Below are 24,875 nucleotides of genomic sequence, written 5' to 3' on the forward strand. Positions count from 1 at the left end.
CTTTTTAAAAGAAATGGTCAGGCTGATTGATGGCAGGCACTCTGTAAAGCTAAATCATACAGGAGGCTGTCATAGTTAAAGAGGTTTCAAAAATAGATGACCAGGTTGGACCCTTTTTTGCGAAAAAAAAAAAAAAAAAGAAAGAAAAGAAAATAAAGAAACCTAATCTGGTTTCTGATACTGTGATGGCTGACTTTCGAGTCTACAGTCCTAACGGCCAGCTCTGTTTTGCCCTGATGCAGCTCTCTGTAACACTGTCTCAGCGGGGACCTGACACCCATTCACAGCATCCCAGGCGTCTCAGGAAACATTTTACAGTTCAGAGCTGCGTTCTGCCTAAGCATCCTATAAATATACATACATTTGTCACTGGATCAAGTGGACAAGCCCGGGCATGACCGTAGCAAATGCACATCCCTCCAACGGAAATATCCTTGACCGAGTAGTAATACTGCAAAAAAGCAATCCAGAGAGAAATCCTGTTAAAATGACTGGAAGGTGAAAGTAACAAAAGGGAACATTAAGTTAAAAACTTTAGTTTGCTTTATCCTTAATTTGAAGCACACTAGCGTTTCTACAGGACAATGAGGGCTCATGCAAGCCATCGAGGAACTCCCTCATTGCAGTTATATCCCAAAGAAGTGTTCTCATTGGTAGTCAAGCTGGTCCCTACCGCCTACTACTGGGCGTTCCAGCTTTCATGGTGGGCGGTAGCAGAGCAACCAAAGAATAAATAAAAAAATAGATTTAACTATAGTAAGTTGTTCTATAAAGATTTATTCTGCCAAACTTAGCAAAAATCCGATAAAGTACTTGGTAAGTAGTTATTATTATATGCTTTAACTTGCTGTAACTCTGCTTTATGAATTTTATAAAGTAAAGTTACTTCCCCATTTTATAAATCACCATTACTGTGGAACCGGTGGGCAGTTAGAAAATTTTTACTACTAACAGAGATACAAAAGTGGGCGGTAGGTATAAAAACATTGACTACCCCTAATTCATGTTAAATGGGCATTTTAGAAATCTCTCCCCCCCCCCCAATAAATCTCTTTTCAAGAGACAGGAGAAAGTCCATGCCAAAGTATCTGTTTGTGAGAGCAAGTTGTTATAATCCTTCATAAAAGTAGTTTTAATTTTTTTGAAAGAAAACCTCTTCTATTGAAACCTTAAGAACCTTAGGAACCAAGAATCATATGCAGGCTCTTTTTTTGATGAAATTGAAAAGAATCAACAAATTTAGGGGAACGTGCTCATAACAATACATTTCTTAAACATACAAAGAAAATAATAAAATGAAGCTAACTGCAAGATTGAGTTAACAAAATGTAAGGCATAATCTAGATGGGAAGCACACTTGCTTTTTTTTTTCATTATTATGTTAAATATCCATGCGATTACTTTCTTATCCAAAGTTAAGATAGTGATATGTTTCCAACTTTTTAAATCTACTCAGCTATTTTTTACAGATTACTATAATTATAGAAATAAATTGTCTTAAAGTATTTCATTAATATGTATAATACATTTTATAATTGTATGGTATCATATGGTATCCAAATAAGCATCTCAGTGGCATGTAGTTCCATTATTTTAATTATTCACACACACAGAAATACAGATTTAGAGATAATAAGTAGGTAGACAAAAATCTGAGTTCTCTAACTACAAAGTTTCCTTTTCTATTTACTTTTTTCTTTCTGTTTTTTTTTTTTGTTGACTTTTATAATATTTTTGTTACATTACCTTACTTGCTATACCTAAACTTTGAATTAATGAAAATTGCTAGGAAGTTTAGGTAAAAATATCTGCTTTCACTGATTTCATCACCTAATAATATAGCTACAAATAGGGATACAGTATATGATTGGAAAACAGACATAGTAGTTTTTGTAGATGTTTTTAAATTGGGTAATCTGTTTTAAATATAAATGAGTAATGTTTTACTTTTGAGTCATAGAAAGGAGCTGAAGTTCAATATCCTATGTTTATATTTTTAAATTTACCTATAGTGTTTACTGAACTGTACTTTCAAAAAACCTATTTAAATGTTGAATTTTATTGGACTATTTTAATGGCTCATGTACAATGAAGTTATAAATAATAGATGTGCACTCAACCTCCACTTTGCCTTCTGCAAAAGATGATAAAAGAAGCACACTTATTTCTATTGACTTTTCTTTTCTCTTTGATAGATGTACTGTCAGGAAAAATTAAAATTTCTTTCAAAATCATCCAGTCTTTCTCAGCATATATTTTTAAGTCATACTGAAATTAGAACTAAAAGTGATTTTAAAAAAAATAATATTCTAACACTGATATAAAATAATGATTACTTCTGCATAAGACAAGTCACAATATGCTGATGTATATAATGGTAAAATTATTTTACGTTTGGAAATATGGGGCAGTAACACAACGAACTTGTGTTATATGGAACTAATAAACTTTAAAAGTTATTTTGTGATGATGAAGAGGTTAGGGGAGGTAATTTAAGTAATAAGAACAGAAAATATATAAGGGGTACACATGAACTACAGAAAATGCCTCCCTTCAATTTTCAGCCTAATGGTTTAGCAATTTGGCAATTATTGGTGATAGTCTGACCTTAATAAGATCATTTTAGAATTAAGAACTCTGTCCCACAATCTTAGTTTCTCCCTCCAATTCTCTTTTCACCTCTACTTCTAGTCACACAGTAAAAATTCTCTGAGCATTCATTCGTTTTATGGGCTTACAGCTGAGTGGACTCTCTTGGTAACAATGTCTTGGCTGTGTAGCAGCACGTAAGGGAGGTGACATAATGCAGTGCACGTGCTGGGGAATACATAGGAGAAAGCACAATTATCTCTCCCAGCAAACCTGGGCTGATGATCTACATCATAATCACATAAGTCCCATTCTAATACTGGAAAGCAGTACTTCCATTAGCTCCTATTTTCAAAGATCTGTTGATAGGATGCTCTAAGCTTTTTCCCCCCTGCTATTCTATTCATGAAGAAAAAAAACCATATGTAAAATCAGTTTTTCAATATAGCAGTATTGCTTTTTAAAAATTATTGCTTGTGATTTATTAATAAAGCATAAAATTAAGTAATTTCATTGAACAAAATGGTCCACAGCATTGACATTACTGGGAACTTGATAGACATGCAGTTTTTCAGCTCAGTCCTAGACCACCTGAATCAGAACCTGCATTTCCACAATATTAATACCTGACTATATGGACTATATGCATATTAAGTTTTAAGACTTATTGCTGGCTGTGTGTGTGTGTGTGTGTGTGTGTGTGTGTGTGTGTGTGTGTGTGTTCTGGGTCATGATATAAAATGTATTTCTTAGTGTTGTTTGCAGCCAAAAATATTTCAACTTCCTGTAGTGTCTCCCGAAAGCCAATTATAATAATATAAATCGCCCAAAACAACAAAATTATGTCCTCAAAATGAGTTTATGAACATCTTTATTTTACAATAGAGAAAATCAAGGTTTAGGAATATTAACAAGTATGGCTCTGCCTGGGTAGCTGGGTTGGTTAGAGCATCATCCCAAAGCTCAGAGGCTGCGGGTTTGATCCCCAGTCAGGTCACATACAGGAAGAGCTTGATGTTCCTGTCTCTCTCTCTCTCTCTCCCTTCCTCTCTCACTAATATCAATAAATAAAAATTAAAAAAATAAATATTAATAAGTTTGATAAATCTTATACATCTAACAAGTGACTGAGCTTGGATTTGAACAAAAGGTCTATCAAATTTAAAGTTTTTGATAATAAACACTACTACAAATCATGAAAAGATATATTTTATAAATTATTTAACAGACAGTTAAAAAGAACAGTGCAATATCATTCACAGAGTGCAATATGATTCATCAAAACTTACTCTTCGTGTGACAATGGGGTCAATTTCTCTTGGGTCTTTGTGAGCAAACATCATCAAATCAGCATTTAAGGTGCGGATCCTCTGAAATCTCAGGCGAATATAGCGAGCAGAGGTAAATTCTAGCAGTTCAGGAGACGGGTCATCTGCACTTGGTCTCCCATTGATCAAAGAGATGTGGATCTATGCAATGTGGGAAATAAGTCAACAATTAAGTTCACCAAAACCTAAATGTCTGGTATCGTTTTCTTCTCGGAAAAATAAAGATGAGCTCTCTACTGCCAATTAATTAGACTGGTACAGCTTCACCTCTACTGAAATATAGTGAAAGAATTGTGAAATATTGCGGACCTTTTAATACATGTACATGCAATATATTTGTTTATATTTAGGTGTTCTTTTTATATTGCAATTACCCATAATCCTCTGTTCCAAGGCATTGCAGCTACTAAGTCTCCCTAGGAATTCCATGAATATTAAAATCACTTTATCTTTTTCTGAAAATTATTTTGCCCTAAAATTTCTTTTTTTAAGAATCTGGTATACAGTGGAAAACCAAAACCAAACAAACATAAAACCCAAAATAAACTAAGTCTTAAAATAATCCTAAACTTGGCCCTGGCCAGTTGGCTCAGTGATGGAATGTCGGCCTAGCATGTGGATATCCCAGGCTCAATTCCTGGTCAGGGCACACAGGAGAAATGCCCATCTCCTTCTCTACCCCTTCTCCTCTCATTTCTTTCTTTCTTTCTTTCTTTCTTTCTTTCTTTCTTTCTTTCTTTCTTTCTCTCTCTCTCTCTCTCTCTCTCTCTCTCTCTCTCTCTCTCTCTCTCTCTCTCTCCCGCTTCTGCAGCCATGGCTTGATTGGAGCTAGTTGGCCCCCAGGTGCTAAGAATGGCTCCATATCCTCCGCTTTACATGCTAAGAAGAGCTCAGTTGCTGAGCAACAGAACAATGCCCTCGATGTGTTGAGGATTGCCCCCTAGTGGGATTGCCAGGTATCTCCCTGTCCAGGCGCATGCAGAGTCTGTCTCTCTGCCTCCCCTCCTCTTACTGAATAATAATAAAAAAAAATCTTAAACTCTAAAGTATCTAATTATGTAACCTTAGTATATAGAAAGCAAAAATGGACAATTTGCAAGGAAAACCAGACAAATCTGCAGTCACAGTAAGAGATTTCAATCTGTTGTTTGTCGTTTTTTTAGTAATCGTAGTTCAACAAGACAAAAAGATATCAGAGGTATAACACATTCTATGAAAATACATTAAAATCTTGTTGGAATGGTAGATTTTTTAGGAAAATATTTTATCACAATTGACACCAACAGAAGTAAAATCGAATTGCACTGTTTTCTATATACAAAATAGAAAAATTGCAAAGTAACTACCCTTCAAAAATACATGAATCCCACGCGTTCTTACAAGAATTTCACAAGAGCAGAGCATTTTAATGAAAAATAAACCAATTTGATAAGATAAAAAGAACTAGCAAAGATAAAGGAATTTTTTCTCTCATAACTAAAAATCTTTTTACTTCAAATAAAAAAAAATATACTTCAATAAGAAAAAAGACCAACTATATAACACTTACAAATAAAAGACAAAGATATAAGTGGACTGTTTAGGGCAGGGGTCCCCAAACTTTTACACAGGGAGCCAGCTCACTGTCCCTTAGACCATTGGAGGGCCAGACTATAAAAAAAAACTATGAACAAATCCTTATGCACACTGCACATATCTTATTTTAAAGTAAAAAAAACAAAATGGGAACAAATACAATATTTAAAATAAAGAACAAGTAAATTTAAATCAACAAACTGACCAGTATTTCAATGGGAACTATGGGCCTGCTTTTGGCTAATGAGATGGTCAATGTCTGGTTCCATATTTGTCACTGCTAGCCGTAACAAGTGATATGACATGCTTCCGGAGCCGTGACGTGTATGTCCAGCGTCACCAGAAGTAGTACTGTACATGAGCAATGCCATCACAGACAGTACTCCAGGAGCACAGGATGCAGTGCTCCTCTCACTGACCACCAGTGAAAGAGGTGCCCCTTCCGGAAGTGCAGCAGGGGTCGGATAAATGGCCTCAGGGGGCCGCATGCAGCCTGCGGGCTGTAGTTTGGGGACCCCTGGTTTAGGGAAAATATAATGACTGTTACACTTTTGATAAGCTGATGAACCTCACTCATTAATTAACATGGAACTATTAATTCAAACCACAATAATAAACTTTTCGATACTTTCAGGTGGTCAAACCCCCAAATATTGATAATCCTCCTTGATGGCAAAACTGAAGAGGTTCAGGCATTCTCATATACTTACAGTTGTGCCCATGAAATAGCACAGATCTTTATGAAATGTGAGCTTAACAATAACTATCAAAATTACATATGCATATAATTTTTAACCTAGAAATCCCACTTATGGGAAATTATCCTACAGATATTATGTGTGCTCTTGTATTATTCCTAGACAACATTTTTTTAATAGTAAAAGACTAAAAACAATCTAATGTCCATCAATGTGCAACTGGTTAAGTAAATTATACATTTATATACCGAATTAGTGTACCATAATAAACAATAAGAAAACTGTTAGTATACTTATAGGAAAAAGTACTTTCACTGTTTTGTACTTTGTAAATGCATTATTACCTATGCAATAAGTTAAATCAAATCGAAATTGTTAAGGAAATTTAAACTGGGTGGTATGTTTTGTATTGACCCGACCGCCAACCCCTCTCCCCTCGCCCAATACACATGCAGCTTGTGCTCACGTGCAGAGGGGACTAAAGAGACAGGAATGCCAGCCAGAAAGGAGTCCTGTGCCAGGCTGGAAGCTGTCCAGGAACACGGCAGTCCATGCATGTACTGGGAAACTGTGACTTGAGGTCACCCAGTGGAATTTTCACCCACTTTTGCAAGATCATATATCATGTGTGTTAATCATATTATTTGACAGGAGAGGCGAAAGTATATGTTGCCATTTCTAACATCCTGCATTTAGATAATCCCCGAAAGCATTTTACAAACTGAGTGCCAATAAACTACTGAATCACTAGAGAAATAAATATGGCAAACTCTGAGATGAGAAACTAATTCTGATGTCACGGAGAGTATACCCAAAATGCCTCATGATAAAAATATGGAATGTCCCAGCTGATTGAGCCTACCTTGGATACTCGGTAAAGAATAAATTCACTTAGCACACTTGAAGATGATAGAGTTTCAAGATCTACTGAATATGCTGCATCTAAAAAGAATACCCTCCCTCTGAAGTAAAAAAAATAGAGAAGAGAAAAGCTGATTTTGTATATTCCCCACTTCTGGTATCTAGCAGGTGAACCAAAAAAAGTGTTTAAGTGGACTCCATTACTTAAGAAGGTATCAATTAAATGTTAAAAGAATGAATAAATAGATACATGAAGCAATTAAAATTAGTTTCCCTTAGAGATGAATTTTGGCATCTGAAAAATCACCAGTGCCCTTGATTTCACGCTTAAATTTCTGTCTTAATCAAGCTCTCCGGAGACTGCTCCTAAAAATGTGATTTGAAAAAAAGGAGGAAATCACTACATGTCAAGGATTAAAGTTTCTAAAAATTATGAAGGTCTCTTTGGTGTTAATTTTCTGGTGAACCATATCTGTGTTTGTACATAAAATCAGTAAGTTCCTCACTGAAACATACAGGAAATTTAAAATAAACCATGTACATGTTCTCATTTAGGTTAATAAAGCATACGATAGCTACATGAAGGATTCAGCAAAAGAACACATCTCACAGCTTTGGTATTTTCATCAAGCTGCTCTGCCAAGAGATCTTGTGAGTAGATTTAGTCCCAAACTGTTTCTGGATTAGAAAAACAGCCAGCTGTTTGGCCATGTTGGATACAGCCTCCTTCTATCATTTTTTTTTCTCTCTCTCTTTTTTTTTTTTTCTAATCGCCTTCAAAATCAATCATAATGTCACATAGAAAATGTACACTGACATGATGCTGTGTAATTCCAAGTCCTCTGGATAGTTTAGCATACATCCTGATTCCCTGTGGGGTAACAACTGGAGGGTGTCTGTCTTCAAAAAGATGAAAAGTGTCAGTGCTCAAGACCACCACTCTCTTGCTGTGAGGCCATGAGAAGTCTGCGGCAAGTCTAGTGTCTTCTGTGATGATTTCTATTGCAGACATGATGGTGGGTGTATGTTCATGCTGTCAAAGGAATTCATTCCAAATGAAAATATCAGCCTGATTAACAGACTTTTTTTTTTTTTAGATTTTAAAATTACACTGTTCTTTGAAATTAGTTTTCACAGAAAAATGAAGAGGAATAATATCTCATGAGTTCATGACCAAATGACTAAATCAATATTGCACTCTGCTCATCCAAATAATTCTGTTTTTTATTAGTGTAAGCATACTATATAAATTATGTTCCCATTGCAGATGGATAAACATTTTTGACTTTATGACATTTTTACTTCTATAATAATATTACAAATTTCTTGAGTGACTGGATGGATGAGAGAATGAAGGCTGCTTAGAAATCATTAATAAGCATTAGAAACTTTGAACCAGGCCTTGGCCGGTTGGCTCTGTGGTAGAGCGTCGGCCTGGCGTGCAGAAGTCCCGGGTTCGATTCCCAGCCAGGGCACACAGGAGAAGCGCCCATCTGCTTCTCCACCCCTCCCCCTCTCCTTCCTCTCTGTCTCTCTCTTCCCCTCCCACAGCAAGCAAAGATGGCCCGGGCGCTGGGGATGGCTCCTCGGCCTCTGCCCCAGGCGCTAGAGTGGCTCTGGTCGTGACAGAGCGACGCCCCGGAGGGGCAGAGCATCGCTCCCTGGTGGGCAGAGTGTCGCCCCTGGTGGGCGTGTTGGGTGGATCCAGGTTGGGCGCATGCGGGAGTCTGTCTGACTGTCTCTCCCGGTTTCCGGCTTCAGAAAAATACAGAAGAAAAAAAAAAAAAAAAGAAACTTTGAACTGAGTAGTGGGAGGGGATGGAGTTGACAATGTGACATGCAGCGTGCCCTCTTAAAACTTTCTAAAATCCCATTTGAATTTTCAACCTCTAAATTTGCCAGTAAAAAAGTTGTAAGGTGTCTCCAGGAGATAAAACAAAATCCACACGTGCATCATGAGATTAGCTAGGGATAGGGGTAGCCAAAGACTTGATAAGTATGTATGTAAGTGAGTGATTGAGATATATGGGAACCTCCTAAATACAGCCATGGTTAATATGATATTTCAGAGAGGGAGAGTAACTTTGAGAAATGAAACTGATAACTTTTATTTTACCCTATGTGAGAAAAAAAAGAGAAGCGTATGTTTGAAGGAAGGGGGTGAGTTGTAGAAATTATAGGAAAATGATTAGTCATTGTGTTTGTGTTTGTAGCACAGGACAAAGGCTCTGGTTCCGACCTGGTGGTCAGAAGGAATCCTCAGATGTTGAATATTTAGTCCTCACCATACCTAATTCATTGCAGCATTTAAAACAGGCGAATACTCCATTTACTTCCAGGGTACCACACTGTCCTCGTTTCCCTCCTACCTGTCTGATATTCTTCTCAATCTCCTTCTCTACCAACCACCTTTTCTCCTGCCTAATTCTAATGTTGAAGTGACACATTGCTCAGTCTTTTCTTTTTTTTTTTATTTATACTTACTCATTTAGTGATATCAAAGCCCATAGCTTTAAATACCATCTATACCAGAGGTCAGGAACCTATGGCTCGCGAGCCAGATGTGGCTCTTTTGATGGCTGCACCTGGCTCACAGACAAATCTTTAATAAAAAAAATAATAATAGTAAAAATATAAAACATTCTCATGTAGTCCATTCATTTCCTACTGCTCATGTTCATGGTTGCAGATAATGCGTAACCTACACGGCTCTCATGGAATTACATTTCAAAATACGTGGTGTTCATGGCTCTCTCAGCCAAAAAGTTTCCCAACCCCTGATCTATACTGATGTCTCTCATACCTTTATCTCTAGGACTGATCGCCCTTCTGAGGTCAGGATGCAGAGTCCAGCTGCCTTCTTGATGTATTTATTTGACTGTCTAACAGGTATCTCAAATATATTTCAAACTGCACAGCCTTCTCAATTGCACTAAATAATCTCATCCTTTCAGCTACTCAGACCAACATCTTTAAGTCATCCTTGACTACTTTTGTTTTCTTCTTTTCTACATCCTAAATGTCTGACAATTTTGTTAGCTTTACCTTCAAAATATATTCAGCATCTAAACACTTATCAATGCCTCCACTAAAACCATCTAAATCCAAGCTTTTATCATGCTCCCATAGGTTAAGAATAGTCTTCATGCTACCATATCTAAATCTCTAGAGTCTATTTGTAACATAGCAGCTTTTTTAAAAGTGTGTGTGTGTATGTGTGTGTATGGCAGAGACAGAGAGAGAGTCAGAGACAGGGACAGATAGGGACAGCCAGACAGGAAGAGAGAGAGATGAGAAACATCAATTCTTCGTTGGGCTCCTTAGTTGTTCATTGACTGATTTCTCATATGTGCCTTGACCGTGGGGCTACAGCAAACTGAGTGACCCCTTGCTCAAGCCCATGACCTTGGGCTCAAGCTGATGAGCCTGTGCTCAAGCTAGCAACCTCAGAGTCTCGAACCTAAGTTCTCCACATCCCAGACTGACACTCTATCCACTGCACCACTGCCTGGTCAGGCTTTTTTTTAAGTCTTTAGTAAAAGTTTTCATCAATTTATTATCTGTATTCCTTAAAACAAAAACCACAAGTTTAATATGAATGATTTAATATATTGTACACCAAACAAGACCAACTTTCACTTGTGGTGCAAGTTGGTCTATGTTCTTTTACTTCTGTTTTCCCAATGATCTTCAGTAATTTCTACAAGGAGACTCCACTTTAATAGATTATATGCAAGAGGTAAAGATGACCAGCAACTTTATAAAAATAATGTGAACCATAGCAAAAGAAGTCCATTTCAACTCAAGTGTGTGTTATATAGTGTTGAGTTGGTTCCAACTCCTCCTGGTGACCCTATAAATAAGTGAGGTTCACCATGTCCTGTCCTCAACAGTCTTGCTCAGCTACTATAGAGTCCTGCTTATGGCCACTTTTACAGAGTCAATTTATCTCATACTTGGTGTTTTCATCCTTTCCTGCTGCTTTTAATTTTCCCCCGTATTATTGTCTTTTCCAAAGAATCCTGCCTTCTCGTGATATGCCCAAATAGGACAGTTTCAGCTTTGTCATTTTTGCTTCCAGAAAAGTTTCAGGCCTAAGTTGCTCAAGGACAAACTTATTCATCCTTCTGGAAGTATAGAGTATTCATAGAGCTCTCCTCCGATACCTTATTTCAAAAGAACTACTTTTTTTCCTATCAGTCCTTTCCAATGTCCAAATTTTACACCTGTATGTAGTAACTGGGAATATGGAGTATGAATGATTTTAACGTTGGTCTCTAAGAACACATTTTTGCTCTTGGTGGTTTTTCCTGATGTTTTCACTATTGCACTTCCAAGTATCAATCAGCCTTCCTTCTATTTCTTGGTTACAGCCTCCATTTGAATTAATGACCGAACCAAGATAAGCAAAATCTTTTAACAATTTTGATATTTTACTGTCTATATTAAAGTTGCATATTTCTTTGGCACTAATAATAGCTTTTGCCTTCTTGATGTTCACATGCAGTCTTGCTTTGGAACTTTTCTTTCCTCATTTCCAATCATTATTACTTTCTTTCAACATCAGCCGCCTGCACTATTAGCAAATGCACGAAAGTCGTCATTTTCTGAATAGGAATGAAAGCTTTTAGTCTCTCCTCGTCATTTGGTGCCTCAAAAATTAACTTACAAATTCTTTTAAGGTCAGTATCTGTTTCAGGGATGCTCTAAATATTCCTTATACAATATAACTCCAATCATGTCATCCTTCCCTTTAAAACTTTTCAATGATTTTCTATTTCAGACCCAATAAAAGCCAAAAATTTCAAAATGAACTATGAGATCTGATCTTATCTGCAATGCCACACTCTACCCTCAAATATTGCCAAAGGAGAAAACAATAACTTTTTGAGCCCTTTCCTTTTCTTTCCTTCATTCACACTGCTCTAGTCAGACTGCCTTGTTAGGGCATGCAAGGTGATCCTTTACCTCAGGACTTTTAAATTTGTGGTTCCTTGCCCAGAATATTATTCTCCCAGATTTGCAATGTTCACTTTATCATCTATTTAAAAATATTTAACAAATTTAATGAACTTTCTAACTAAAAAGCTATTTTATAGAATAATTAATCAGATTTTTTCTCTAATTATATGAGTAAATCTTTGAAAATGCTATTTCCACAAAATGTAATTAAAGTCAGTAATCCTCCATATCATTTTCTATCTAAGAACCTTGAGGTACGTTGATTTAAAGAAAATTAGGAAATTAACAGCTTAGAGCCAAGATTTCCTCATAAATAAGTCCACTGTGTGTTAATATTAGTTAAATATTAGTTAACTTCATTTCTATTTCACCAAAGTTTCATTTTGAAGGTTATTTTCAGCTGAGCAGAATACATAAATGTGTTTTCTGTATCATAAGACATTGTATTTGAACTTAAGAACTACTCAAACTAATTTTGTTAATCAGAGCAAAGTGTATCTTACCCATTGGTTCACTCCTTCTTTGTGTACATCATATTCTAGATATTTCATTGTCTATTCTATAAATTATGCACTACTATTTGCAAAAGAGTTCATAAAAAATAAGAAACTATATTAGAATTATAAAGTGGATTACTTAAATCCTGCAGACATAAAATAACTACTAAAAAGGCTAAAAACAGAGTACCTTGCTTCTAGAAGAAAAAGGTTTTACTAAATGTTTCATGTTTATGGATTGTCATTGGTTTTCTTTTATGTGACTGAGTAGTTATTGAAAAATGACTTCCTTTCTTTATCAGAAAAGTTTCACTACAATTTTTAAAACATTTTTCAAATCAATGGAATATTTTTAAAGTCTTAAAAATATGGAAATACATAAATATATGAAAATTAATGCATGAATAATAAAAATACACTGGATAAATATTAAAAGTTACATAAGATGTCATTACTAATACAAGTTAAATATTTAAACTTGCAGACTAGAGATTTCCTTGTCAAGAAGTCTTTGGGCCATAATTAGTAAAAGCGGTATTATATATAGAATCAATATTTTTCTGCACTTGATCTTAACCAAAAGACGAGAAGCGATGGAACAAATATTTGTATAGTCTGTTATTTTCAGTGATATGAGGCACCCTCTATTAAAGTCTTCTTTGCATTTTCCTATAACCCACATTTTATTTCTTTCAACAGCTGTCATTTTTATGATTATTTTTATTAATTCTAATACTGCTTATTTGCACATCCAGAAAAAGAAGTATTTTGAATGTTTAAAACACATGCTTAGAAAACTTTGTCTCTGGTCTGCCTAGTCATATTTTTATTCATTCATTTAGTCAGTCAGTCACTCATTCATTCAAAAATACTTATTGGATGCTTAGTATATTCCAGGTCACTGAATTATTTTCACTTCCCTTTTGTATCATGGTCTACTTCATTTCTGGGCCCCTTAGTCAAATACCTTTCTGTGTCTGCCTGCTTCCATTTGCACAGCCATACTTTATGCATCTTTCAGCTCTTAGCTGAGATACCAATTCCCTCCTTCCATGAATACACATGTCATGTTCTGTCCATTAGCTCTTCCTATGAATTCTCTGAGCTCCTCTATTATCATTGCCTATTGACTTGCTTGTGTCTGCTACTAGACTGTAAGTTCAATGAGGATAGAAACTTTACCTTATTTATAATATCTTTTCAGTGCTTAATAAAGTGAGTAGTATATAGTAGATTCTCAATAATTATTTGCTGGATGAAAAGATCAGTATCATGTATAAATATTATAGGTTGTGATAGAATTTTCAGAGAATTAATTATTTCCTCCCCCCAAACATTCACAACTTTTGTATATCATTCAAAAACTGACTTTGTATATATATGTTTCAAGTATATTTTACCTATGTTTCCAATTCCGTTGATTGAATGGACACAAGAATTTTTAATGAATTTAATTTACCATAATAGACTATATTTCACTAGAGCTGCAATAATTCAAGTATTTGAAAGAAAATTATATGGATATCTGTATAGCCCCAACATTTAGGTATATCTACAAAAGACCATTTAAGACATCAGTAGAGTCATTTCTGAAGATAAAAATAATACAATATCTTGTACAAATAGATACATCCTCAGGTGCCTCAATATTCCTACTTACCAGAACTGGAAAGACTTTCTTTTTATATAGAATGTTCTTAATTAGTTTAGTGCATTCCATTTATTAAGGTCCTTAATAAATATTGCCCAATCATTAAAAGTTTACAAATCAAACTAAATCAAGTTCTCTTCCATGGATGATGACTACTATGAAAGCAGTATTTAAAAGAAATAGTCAAGGACTGTGAGTGACCTTAATATTCTTAACTAACTTATTTCAAGAATACAAGGAAATGTCAGCTTAATGAACTGTTTAACAAATATGACTGTATCATTGACAACTCTACCCTGAGCTTAGTCTTTTTTTTTTTTTCTGAAGCTGGAAACGGGGAGAGACAGTCAGACAGACTCCCGCATGTGCCCGACCGGGATCCACCAGGGGCGATGCTCTGCCCACCAGGGGGCGATGCTCTGCCCCTTCAGGGCATCGCTCTGCAGCAACCAGAGCCACTCTAGCGCCTGGGGCAGAGGCCAAGGAGCCATCTCCAGCGCCCGGGCCATCTTTGCTCCAATGGAGCCTTGGCTGCGGGAGGGGAAGAGAGAGACAGAGAGGAAGGAGGGGGGTGGAGAAGCAAATGGGCGCTTCTCCTGTGTGCCCTGGCCGGGAATCGAACCTGGGTCCCCCACACGCCAGGCCAACGCTCTACCGCTGAGCCAACTGGCCAGGGCCTGAGCTTAGTCTTAACAGGTCTTTTATACTCCTGAAAAATGGTATTTTGCTTTTGACACATGCATGATTCCAACTTCCCCTGAAACTTAGGATTGCTTTTTTCCCTGTTATTTAGAAGTAGAATTCTTGCCTTGTCATTCCTGGATGAAAGCTTTTTCTTCCATAAAATATTTAAACATCTTTTTCACTGTCAAAGCAATAGTCATTAATAAATTGCAGCATAATAAGAAAATCAGTTCTCTCCAAAGAGTATTTGTCATTTTGTTTTTATTTGCAGTCTCTCATAGTAAAAACAGTTAAAATATTGTACTTCAAAGATTTGTGTAGCTTCTCTCCTGGTTAAATAAGAGCATCTTTCTTCCTCTCTTTTTCATTTTGTATCAGTTGTTTATTTTTTATACCAACAGCAAATTTCATAGAGCAATGTTTTTATTTTTTCCTTTTTATTGAATTTCTTGAGGTGACACTGGTTAACAAAATTATACATGTTTTAGGTGCACAATTCTACAGCACATCATCTGTACACTGTGTTGTGTGTTCAGCACCCCAAGTCAAGTCTGTGTCCATCACCAGTTATACCCCTATAACTTCTTCCACTTCCCATATAGCAATGCTTTCTAACTTTTATAAAATTAACACATAGAAGAGCTAAGTTTTCCAAAAAGATAAAAAATAGAAGCAAAAACTTGGCCTTGACTGTTTGCTCAGTGGATATAGGGTCAACCTGGCATATGGACATCTGGAGTTCAATTTCTAGTCAGGGAACATGTGACATGTGGCCACCTGCTTGTCTTCTCCATCCTTTCTCCTTTCTCTATCTTCTCTCCTTCTTCCCCTCTCACAACTAGTGGCTTGATTGGTTCTAACATAGCCCAGTTTACTGAGGATAGTTCTGTAGGAGCGCATCAGCCTCAGGCACTAAAAATAGCTTGGTACTTGAGCATTGGCTCCAGAGAGGGTTGCTGGGTGGATCCCATCTGGGAAGCATGTGGGAGAGTCTGCCTCACTGATTCACCTCCTCTCACCAAGAATTAAAAATTATATAAAGAAAAAGAAGCAAAGACTTATTAGAAGTTTTCATTTTCTCAACATTTCAAGCTTGGTATGGTCCTTCTTTTCATAAAGCTTCTAGTGGTCTTTTTGCTTTGTATAAGTCAAAGCAATCAGACAAGCATTTATTTTTTAGCTCCTTGAGCTTAGGTTAGTTTCATCATCATGCCTAGATGGGTGACCTATAATACATCATAATTGAGTGGAAAATCTTGATAACATTTCCACTGGTCATAGTGTATAAAAGGAACAAAGATAACTAAGACCCTGAAATTTTCAAAAAGAGAAATTCATTACTAAATGCAAATATCATCCCCCCTTTCTTTTCTCTAAGAGGATCTTAAATCAGAGGAGCTCATTTTAAATCTATCATACAATTTAAAGTTATAATCAAATGATAATTTTAAAAAGCACTACAAGTTGAAAATGTTTCAATATTATCACTTACATTTTCCTTTCTCCAGGTAACGTATATAATGTTTGCAAAAAGTATTGTCAAAATAGGTTTACTCAATCTCTTTTGGGAGCTTCTCATTTAAATTTTATCAAATGCAGATGTCACTACTAAATCTTAGTGCTGTCAAGCTAAGACAATATAGGGATACAAACATCATCTGAAATTCACAGCAGGAAAGAATTTAAGAGAAATAGCTTCAGAACAGATCACGAGGGAAAATCAACAGAATAACAGTTCTCTTACTTTCCTCAAACATTTCCATTGCTCCAAAATTTGTTTTGGGTGTGCCTCAACCAGAGACTAAGAGAACAGGGTCATTAGTCATCTATTTCAACTTCATAGCTATTTCAGAAATTTATTTGCAATATACAGGATCTTGTGCATAAAAGAAATAGCGAATATTACTGTGTACTTATTGGACACCAGACACTCTTGTATGTGATCTATCTGTACTAAATCAGTTAGTATTAACTCATTTAATGCTTACAACAACCTCATGAGGTTGGTGTTAGTATTATCTCCTTTTTTAAAAAAGCATTAAATTTTTAACAAGCATGGCTAAGTTTATAAAGCTAGGATGTGCTCTAATTCTAGTCTTACTACATTGGATAAATGCCTCAGTACCACTAAACTACCTCACAGAGTAGGGTTTCAGTAAGCATTTGTTGAATAAATAACAGCTGGTCATTTAGGCACTATTTGGAGACTTCTTGCATCATGAAGCTCATCACTAGTGGAGAACCTTTCCCATATACCCTCCCTCCAATTTTTTTTATTTGCCTTTCTTCCATTCCAACCTTGTCTGTAATTGACCCCAGATTTTTAACTTTATTTTTTCTTCATCGTCCTGCTTTTCCTTCTCTGGGGTTATTTATACTGTTTAATTTCCCCAGATCTTGTTTTTTTTCTTCATTAATTTTTAGTAGTATTTATCCTACTAGTTTTATCCATTTTAGACTTTCTTGGGTAAACTGCTTACTATGCTTGAAATTCACCACTTAGGATCAACCACCAGATCAGATAGTGGCTAGGCTTTCTGAGAACAAGAGTGAACTATATCATAGTACAGAGAACCACTAAGCCAAGAGATAGTCTGAGACCTGATTAACACCCCTTGGCATATATCCACATCAGTAGAGATCTTCTGTATAAATAGAAGCAAAATTCTACATTGATCAAAACCAGAACTGGAACACGTCCAAGAATTGAAGGCTAAAGCATCAATTAACCAGGGAAGAACTAACAACCCCTAAAGTCTTACTAACATCATAATATACAAAATTGGTTATGACAGATTTAGTACTTAAACATTTTAATAAGAAAAACCATTCACTGGTGTGCAAAAAAAATTAATTTATACTTTATAGGTAATTCTACAAAGGAAGAACTGAAACCTCAAGTTATAAGGAGAAGGGAAAATAATAGGTTAACACCCAAAATAAATATCTGTGAAACTAACATGTTCTTCCTTAGTGTAAAGGGCTGTTAGGGAAAGTCCCAAGTAAGGAAAAAAAGCAACTGAGAATACAATGACCTACATTGGTAGGACAGAACAATCAGTACACTCAAAAGAAATATAATAACTGCACAAAGGAAAAATTAAGCAACATTTTCCTATTTTGTTTTCAGTCCCTGTGTGGAAACACTTGTTTGAAATTAAAATAAAATCTTGGAGCATGAGCTCTAACTACAGTGCCAGATCCTGTGTCATTAGATTGGAACAAAACCTAGATGCATATTTGACAGAGAAGTTCAATCTCTCCTTCTCATTCTCTGACTCAAGGGTTCCTCAGAGAAAAATTGTATGCGTGTATCTGCATGTGTTACAAGTGTACTAATGAAAGCTGGATAAATATATTAATTTGAATTTTCCCCCCATTTATGCAGAATAACATTTTGAAAGGCCATTGGCAAGCTCAACTAATTTATACTTCACAAAATTTCAACTTCAAACAAGGTATCAGAGACTTTAAATTATTGAGACATACTAATCATCCTCAAGACTGAGCATGATTCTAAGGCTAGCTGTGTTTCTAGTATCCCTAACATAAGTGTATGCAAACTAGAGTCCCCATGCTGACTACCCACATCTCCCCACCTTCTGACAGGTGTCTACTTACTCCTTACTCTCACCAAGATAGGACAGCTTCATTCTCTGAACTTTCCCTTCTTTTGCCATCTTTCTCCATTCTTCTTTTATGTTATTAATATTTTTTGTGCCTCATTCCATATCTTTACTTTTTCTTTAGTTATCTGTTACTTTTTAATTCTTACTCTTCTATATTTAATTTTATCTTTAGAGTGAAATTTTACATCCCCAGTTGATCAAGTTTCTACCGTTTGAAGTGAAATCATGTGTTTCATTACTCTAAACCTGGCCGCTAGCCTAGTTTTGTAAGATCAAACTATAGTCTTATGTCTCTGAACTTAAGATTCTTTTTCACTGCACAAAGGGTATATAAACAAATAAGAATTGTTTTTTGTGTGTGAACAAAAGTTTCTCCTTTCATAACTGAGGACTTTTCATTTCAGGAGGTTCATAAATCTGAGTACCAATGGATCTGTGTGTAAGGCTGCAAAGACGGTTGTACACATATGCTTTTCTAATCTTGGCTGATACTATGCCTGATGCTTTGTAGAACTGTGTGCATGAATGTGTATTTGTGTGTGTTCAGATCAGATAGTTAATCATAGTGTAAGATCATATATATTAGAGACAGACTAGCTGGGTTCAAATTCCAGCTCTTAATATTTTTGTGATTTAGTAATTTACTTCATCTCTCCATGCTTGTTTCCTCTATACAAGACAAATGATAATAATATTTATTTTATCATGCTGTTTGCTGGAATAAAAAAAATAATTTATGTATCCTGAATAGAATAATGCTTAGTGCATAGGAAATATATTAAGTGTTCACTGTTGTTATTGTTACTCTTGAAAGAGTAATAAAAATAATACAAATAGTTGTGTGTCTTCCTGTAAGTAGTAAGTGCTGTACCCTTTACAGTAGTTACCTATCACCAACCTGATCAGCCTCAGAAAATATAAGTAGCAGAGACACATTTCTCACCCATACTGGAGAGCTGATTCTGGAAATTTTAAAAAGGTTGAGCATCAATGGGATACTCTGCATCAAGGAGAGCAGGACATGAGCCTGAATTTTGCCTTCTAATTCATATTCAATTTCACATAAGCAATTAAGAGAGGGAAAGAGCAGAGAATTTTCTGGTTCAAAAGCTCTCCAGCTCTGTGTTGGGGCTATTGCTCTAGGGATAGCCTGTCTTCCATTCCCTGACATGACAGCCTTTAGGGCGAAGGACAGAGAAAGTGACCAAGTGCCAACACAAGGGCTGCAGGAAGGGAGGTTGTAAAACTACTGACACCTGGGCAGTAGTTTGTAACAAAAGAAATATGAAAAGTTAAAAAATGTTGCAAATGACAGTATTTCATTTATTCTTATGGATGAGCAGTACCATGTTTCCTTTATTCAATTATCTATCAAAGGACACTTTGGTTGTTTCCATGTCTTGGCCACCGTGAATAATGCTGCAATTAACATAGGGTGCATATATCATTGCAAATAAATGTTTTCAAATTTTGGGGGTAGGTAATGAAGAGGTGTTGCTGGGTCATATGGTAACCTTATTCTTAATTTTTTTTGAAAAATCTTCATACTGTTTTCTGAAGTAATTGTACTAGTTTACATTCCTACCACAGTGAATGATGGTTCTTTTTTCTCCACAACCATTCCAACACTTCTTGCTAATTGTCTTGTTGGTAACAGCCATTCTAACAGGTGTGAGGTGGTATATCACACTGTAGTGTTGATTTGCATTTAATAGCTAGTGAAGTTGAACATCTTTTCATAGGATGGGTCTTGAAAATATTGTATACTAAGAGAAAAAAGTCTGACAAAAAAATGTCAAGAACCATAAGATTTCACTCATAAAACTGAAAACAACAAATGAATAAGCAAGACAAAGAAACAAAAACTCACAGATACAGACAACAAACAGTCTGGTGGTTACCATAGGGAAGGTGGGTGGGCAGAGGTAGTAAAGAGTAAAGGGGGTCCAATACATGGTGAAGAAAGGAGAGCTGACTTTGAATGGCAAAGAAACCCACAATACAACATACAGATGTTGTACCGCAGAATTGTACACTTGAAACCTAAACAGGTATATTAATCAATGTCATCTTAATAAATTTAATTTTAAAAAAGAATGTGATGTGGGAAGGAAATGTCTATAAATCGGACTTCATGCTTCAATTTTTTTAGAGTCAACAGGTTTGCAGCATATCACTGTGATGTGCACAGGTGCCTAGATAACTAAAAGTCCAGGTGTCGAGGAAGTGTTTCCTTGAGGAGGTGCAGTGCTAGTTTTACCTGCTTTTAAAAAAAAATTGATTTAATGCGTGAAACCGGTTAACAAAATTACACAGGTTTGAGGAGCACAACCCTACAATGCATGATCTGCACACTGTGTTGTGTGTTCACCACCCCAAGGCAGGTCTCCGTCCACCACTGTTTATCCCTCGATACCCTCCTCTACCTCTCTCCATCCCCTGCTCTCTATCTATGAGTCTCTTCTTTTGCTTGTTAGTCCATTTTGTTCATTAGATTTCACATATGCGTGAAATCATTTCATACTTATCTTTCTCTAACTGGCTTATTTCACTTTTCCCATGATTTATAGAACAACAGCAAATGTGATCCATGTCAATAGTATCTTAAGTTCAGATTTCTACATTATTCTGTACAGAGTTGGAGCGTTATCATTTATTTACCAGGTTTGTAGGATGTTGGCTCCCCACACCCCTGACATCTGTACGGCACCAGCAGATCTCCAGTCTCTTCAAAGACAGAGCACACCCACACAACCAGACGATGAATTTCTGTAAATTTACTGAGTACACAGTGTTCTTGTTCCTCTGCTGGACTCACACTAATAACTGACCACAGGAAGCTGCAGGGCCGTGCCCTCAAAGAAGCTCAGATACTGTTTTGTGTTGTTGCTTAGCTGGTCGGGGTTGGGGACATGCTGAATTTCAGGGCCTTATTTTCTGCAGTCACTCATGCACATAACAAATATTTAGAAACATGAATACTCGAGGAAAATGAATAAATAGCTGATTCGAGGTCACTGATCATTATTGTAAGTTATTTGTCTAAAGTGGATTTTGTTTCCCAACAATCCCTTTTTCCTCTCCTCTTGACATACACAGCATGAATGAAAGGTAAAGGCAATAAAACATTTCATCAATCATCCAGGGGCCAGGGCTAAACTGCTTTCTGTTATGCTGTTGCTGCCAAGTTCACAGAATCAGGTTTGTTTTCAATTATTTGTAATATGCTTTCCCAGAAGAATTTATAATAGGCTGTCTAGGCACTGTTCCCTTTTCTATTAATGACAAAAATACAACTGTTCCTCCTTAGCAAAAAGAAAAGGAGTTAAATTAGAAAAATTGCTATGAATGTTGCTTTTGGGCTTTCGGAGTTTGTTGGTTTGTTTTCATTTTAAACTGGTTTCGATGAGAAATGGCAATGAGACTGCTTCATTTCTCTTCTCCCATGCTGTGTTTATTTTTGAAAATCAGACGCTAACATTAATCTCTACTTTGAAATAGTTTATAATAACAACACCTATAAAATATTTTTAAAAACATATGCCATTATGATCTATGCTTTTATAATTATAACAGCTGTTAACTTGGTGCCATAAAAAAGTGCACTGTATCAATGAAAAAAAAGTGAAAAAGTGTCCAGTGAATATTCACTGACCAGAACGCAATGCTTCCGGTCTAATTTCTAAGATCACCTTTTCCCTCTCCTCTTAGGCTCCCTTGTAGCTTTTCTCTAGGGCTCTCATGTTCCACTACTATCAGTATCCTTGCTGTCTTCTGTATTTCTCAGTCTGATAAGGTACTAACTAAAGCCATTTAGATTCATTAATAAGAGATTTCTTATTAGATAGCTAGGTATGGCAGTCTTTTGAGAAACACAAGAAAGAATCTCTGGCCTGACCAGGTGGTGGTACAGTGGATAGAGTATAGGACTAGAACACAGAAGACCCAGGTTTGAAATCCCGAGGTCACCGCTTGAGCGTGGGCACATCTGGTTTGAGCAAGGTACACCAGCTTGAACCCAAGGTTGCTGGCTTGAGCAAGGGGTCACTTGGTCTGCTGTAGCCCCCTGGTCAAGGTACATATGAGAAAGCAATCAATGAACAACTAGATTGATGCTGCTCATCTCTCTCTTCCTCTCTGTCTGTCCCTATCTGTCCCTCTCTCTGTCTGTCTCTCTCTCTCTCTGTCTCTGTCAAAAATAAAATAAAATAAAATAAAATAAAATAAAAATCTCTGAATTCCTATTTATAGGTACCTCAATGTGTTGAATATCAACATGGAAAGATGATGTATAGGTATTTTTAACCCAATAATTTCACTACATGATACACAGGGCCAGAGACCACACAGCCACGCTCTAAAACCTACCTCTATGCACACTGAACAGGAATACATCCATAGAAAATTTGTTTTGCAAACTCTAAGGCCTATGACTGGTATTAGTATGGACTGGGAATCTGATCAATATGCAGTCCCTTCTTTAACTTAATTCCTGATACTATACTTTCCTTTCTGTTTCTAATCCTTTTTCCCTATCATAAGTAAGCTCTTTCACTGGTCTATCTCATGACCTTCCTACCCACCAATAATATATTTTAGATGAAATAATCCTTTCTTTTAACTACTATATCTATATTCCTGCTTCTCTAAAATTCTTTTATTAGGTCTCCAATATATGTTATTTTTTAAAATAGAATTTAAATTATTCTCAATTTTAACTAACTACCTTATTTTCACCTTAATCTCTTCCTTCACATCTATGTTTTCCTATTTCCTTCTAGTGGTATATTTAAGAAACATGATGGTACTGACAAAGGAAAGGAAAGTATTCTCTAATGTCATAAACATTGTCATCATCAACTTATACAATCTATATAGAAATACATCTATACCACCACCAATTCTATTTCTTCATCCAGTAAAGATATAAATATGCATGTAGGTCAACAATCTAGTGAGCAATTGTAAAGCAACCGCTCCAGAGTTTAGAAGTCCAAATGAGTACTGCCCTTTCAAAAGTAATTATTTCCGGGTGCTCTGAATAGAGGTAATAATATTTCCTTTTCTTCAAACTTTTACTATTCCTGTGTTTTTTCATTATTCCTGAAAGTTTTCTGTAAGTGGTAGGAAGAAGACTATTTCAAAAACAAATTCTTTTGGAAACAGAAAACAGGTCATAAAAATTAAAGCTCAGTATGGAAATAGAAAATTCAAGCTGGAAACAGAGGAAGGAACAGATAGCAGGGCCTGTCCACACACTTTCTCCAAAACCCAGAATTTCAGGCATCCTTTAAACCTTAGTACTCCTTAAGAATCAACTGCAAGATAATATTGGGAAATATTAAAGCATGGAGAAGAAAATGGTAATCAAAGATAAATTACTTGAAAAATCTTTTCACTTGTTATAAAAATCAAACCCTTTTAACCATTGAAGACAATCATATACCATGACAGTGTCACTTATAAGATTTCTTATAAAGACAGATTTTTTTTTAAAAACCTATAAAATAATATGCTTGAATCTTAAATACATTTTACAATTCTTCCTGCTGTTCAGTCATTAATATCATTATAACATAACAGGTTAAATCAATTTCAACACATTTTAGTATAAATTCTCATATTTATAAAGTAATAGACCATATCTTTACACATTATCAAAAGGGTTATGTTAACAAATTTTGTTTCTCTTTAACTTTGAGAAGCAGAAGAACAATTATGGGTCATTTAAATGTTCTTCCAGCTTGTGACATAGATTGTGTTTGTATTTCAATGAATATCTGTTTGGAAAATTGGAAAGCTAATTAAGATTTATCATTTTGATGACATTAATTATCCAAATAATAATAAACATTGATGGCAAACTATAATTTTCAGTTTCACCCAGATGTTTGGCATTATATAAGACACTATCTTATTTTGACATAAAAAATATCTGTTTCTTGCCTAACCAGGCAGTGGCACAGTGGATAGAATGTCATCCTGGGACACTGAGTACCCAGGTTTGAAACCCCAAGGTCACTGGTTTAAACGCAGGATCACCCGGCTTGAGTGTGTGTTCATAGACATGACCCCATGGTCACTGGCTTGAGCCCAAAAGTTGCTGGCTTGAAACCCAAGGTTGCTGGCTTGAGCAAGCGGTCACTGGCTCCACTGGAACCCTCCGGTCAAGGCACATAGGAAAAAGCAATCAATGAACAATAAAATTCCACAACTATGATTTGATGCTTCTCGTCTTTCTCCCTTCCTGTCTGTTCCCCACCCTGCCTCCTTTCTCACTGAAAAACAAAATAAATTAAATAAGTAAATATATTTCTTGAGTTCTGGCACATTATTGTGGGAAGGAATCTAATATGAATGATGTGGTGGGTGCTTCAGTATTTTTTTCAATATGTATAATT

General features: G+C 35.9%; 1 protein-coding gene across 4 annotated transcripts in view; it reads right to left on the minus strand.

The window, feature by feature from the left end:
* LAMA2 (laminin subunit alpha 2) overlaps positions 1-24,875 on the minus strand; it is a 627,903-nt gene that overhangs the window by 372,205 nt on the left and 230,823 nt on the right. For all 4 annotated transcript variants that reach the window (XM_066373271.1, XM_066373270.1, XM_066373269.1 and 1 more), the window contains exons 5-6: positions 3,879-4,058; positions 362-451 (exon numbers count right to left, since the gene is read on the minus strand). In XM_066373271.1, the coding sequence (XP_066229368.1) occupies positions 362-451; positions 3,879-4,058 (270 nt within the window). The remainder of the gene's footprint in view (positions 1-361; positions 452-3,878; positions 4,059-24,875) is intronic.

This window comes from Saccopteryx leptura, chromosome 3 (genome assembly GCF_036850995.1).
Source record: "Saccopteryx leptura isolate mSacLep1 chromosome 3, mSacLep1_pri_phased_curated, whole genome shotgun sequence".
Classification (NCBI taxonomy): Eukaryota; Metazoa; Chordata; class Mammalia; order Chiroptera; family Emballonuridae; genus Saccopteryx; species Saccopteryx leptura.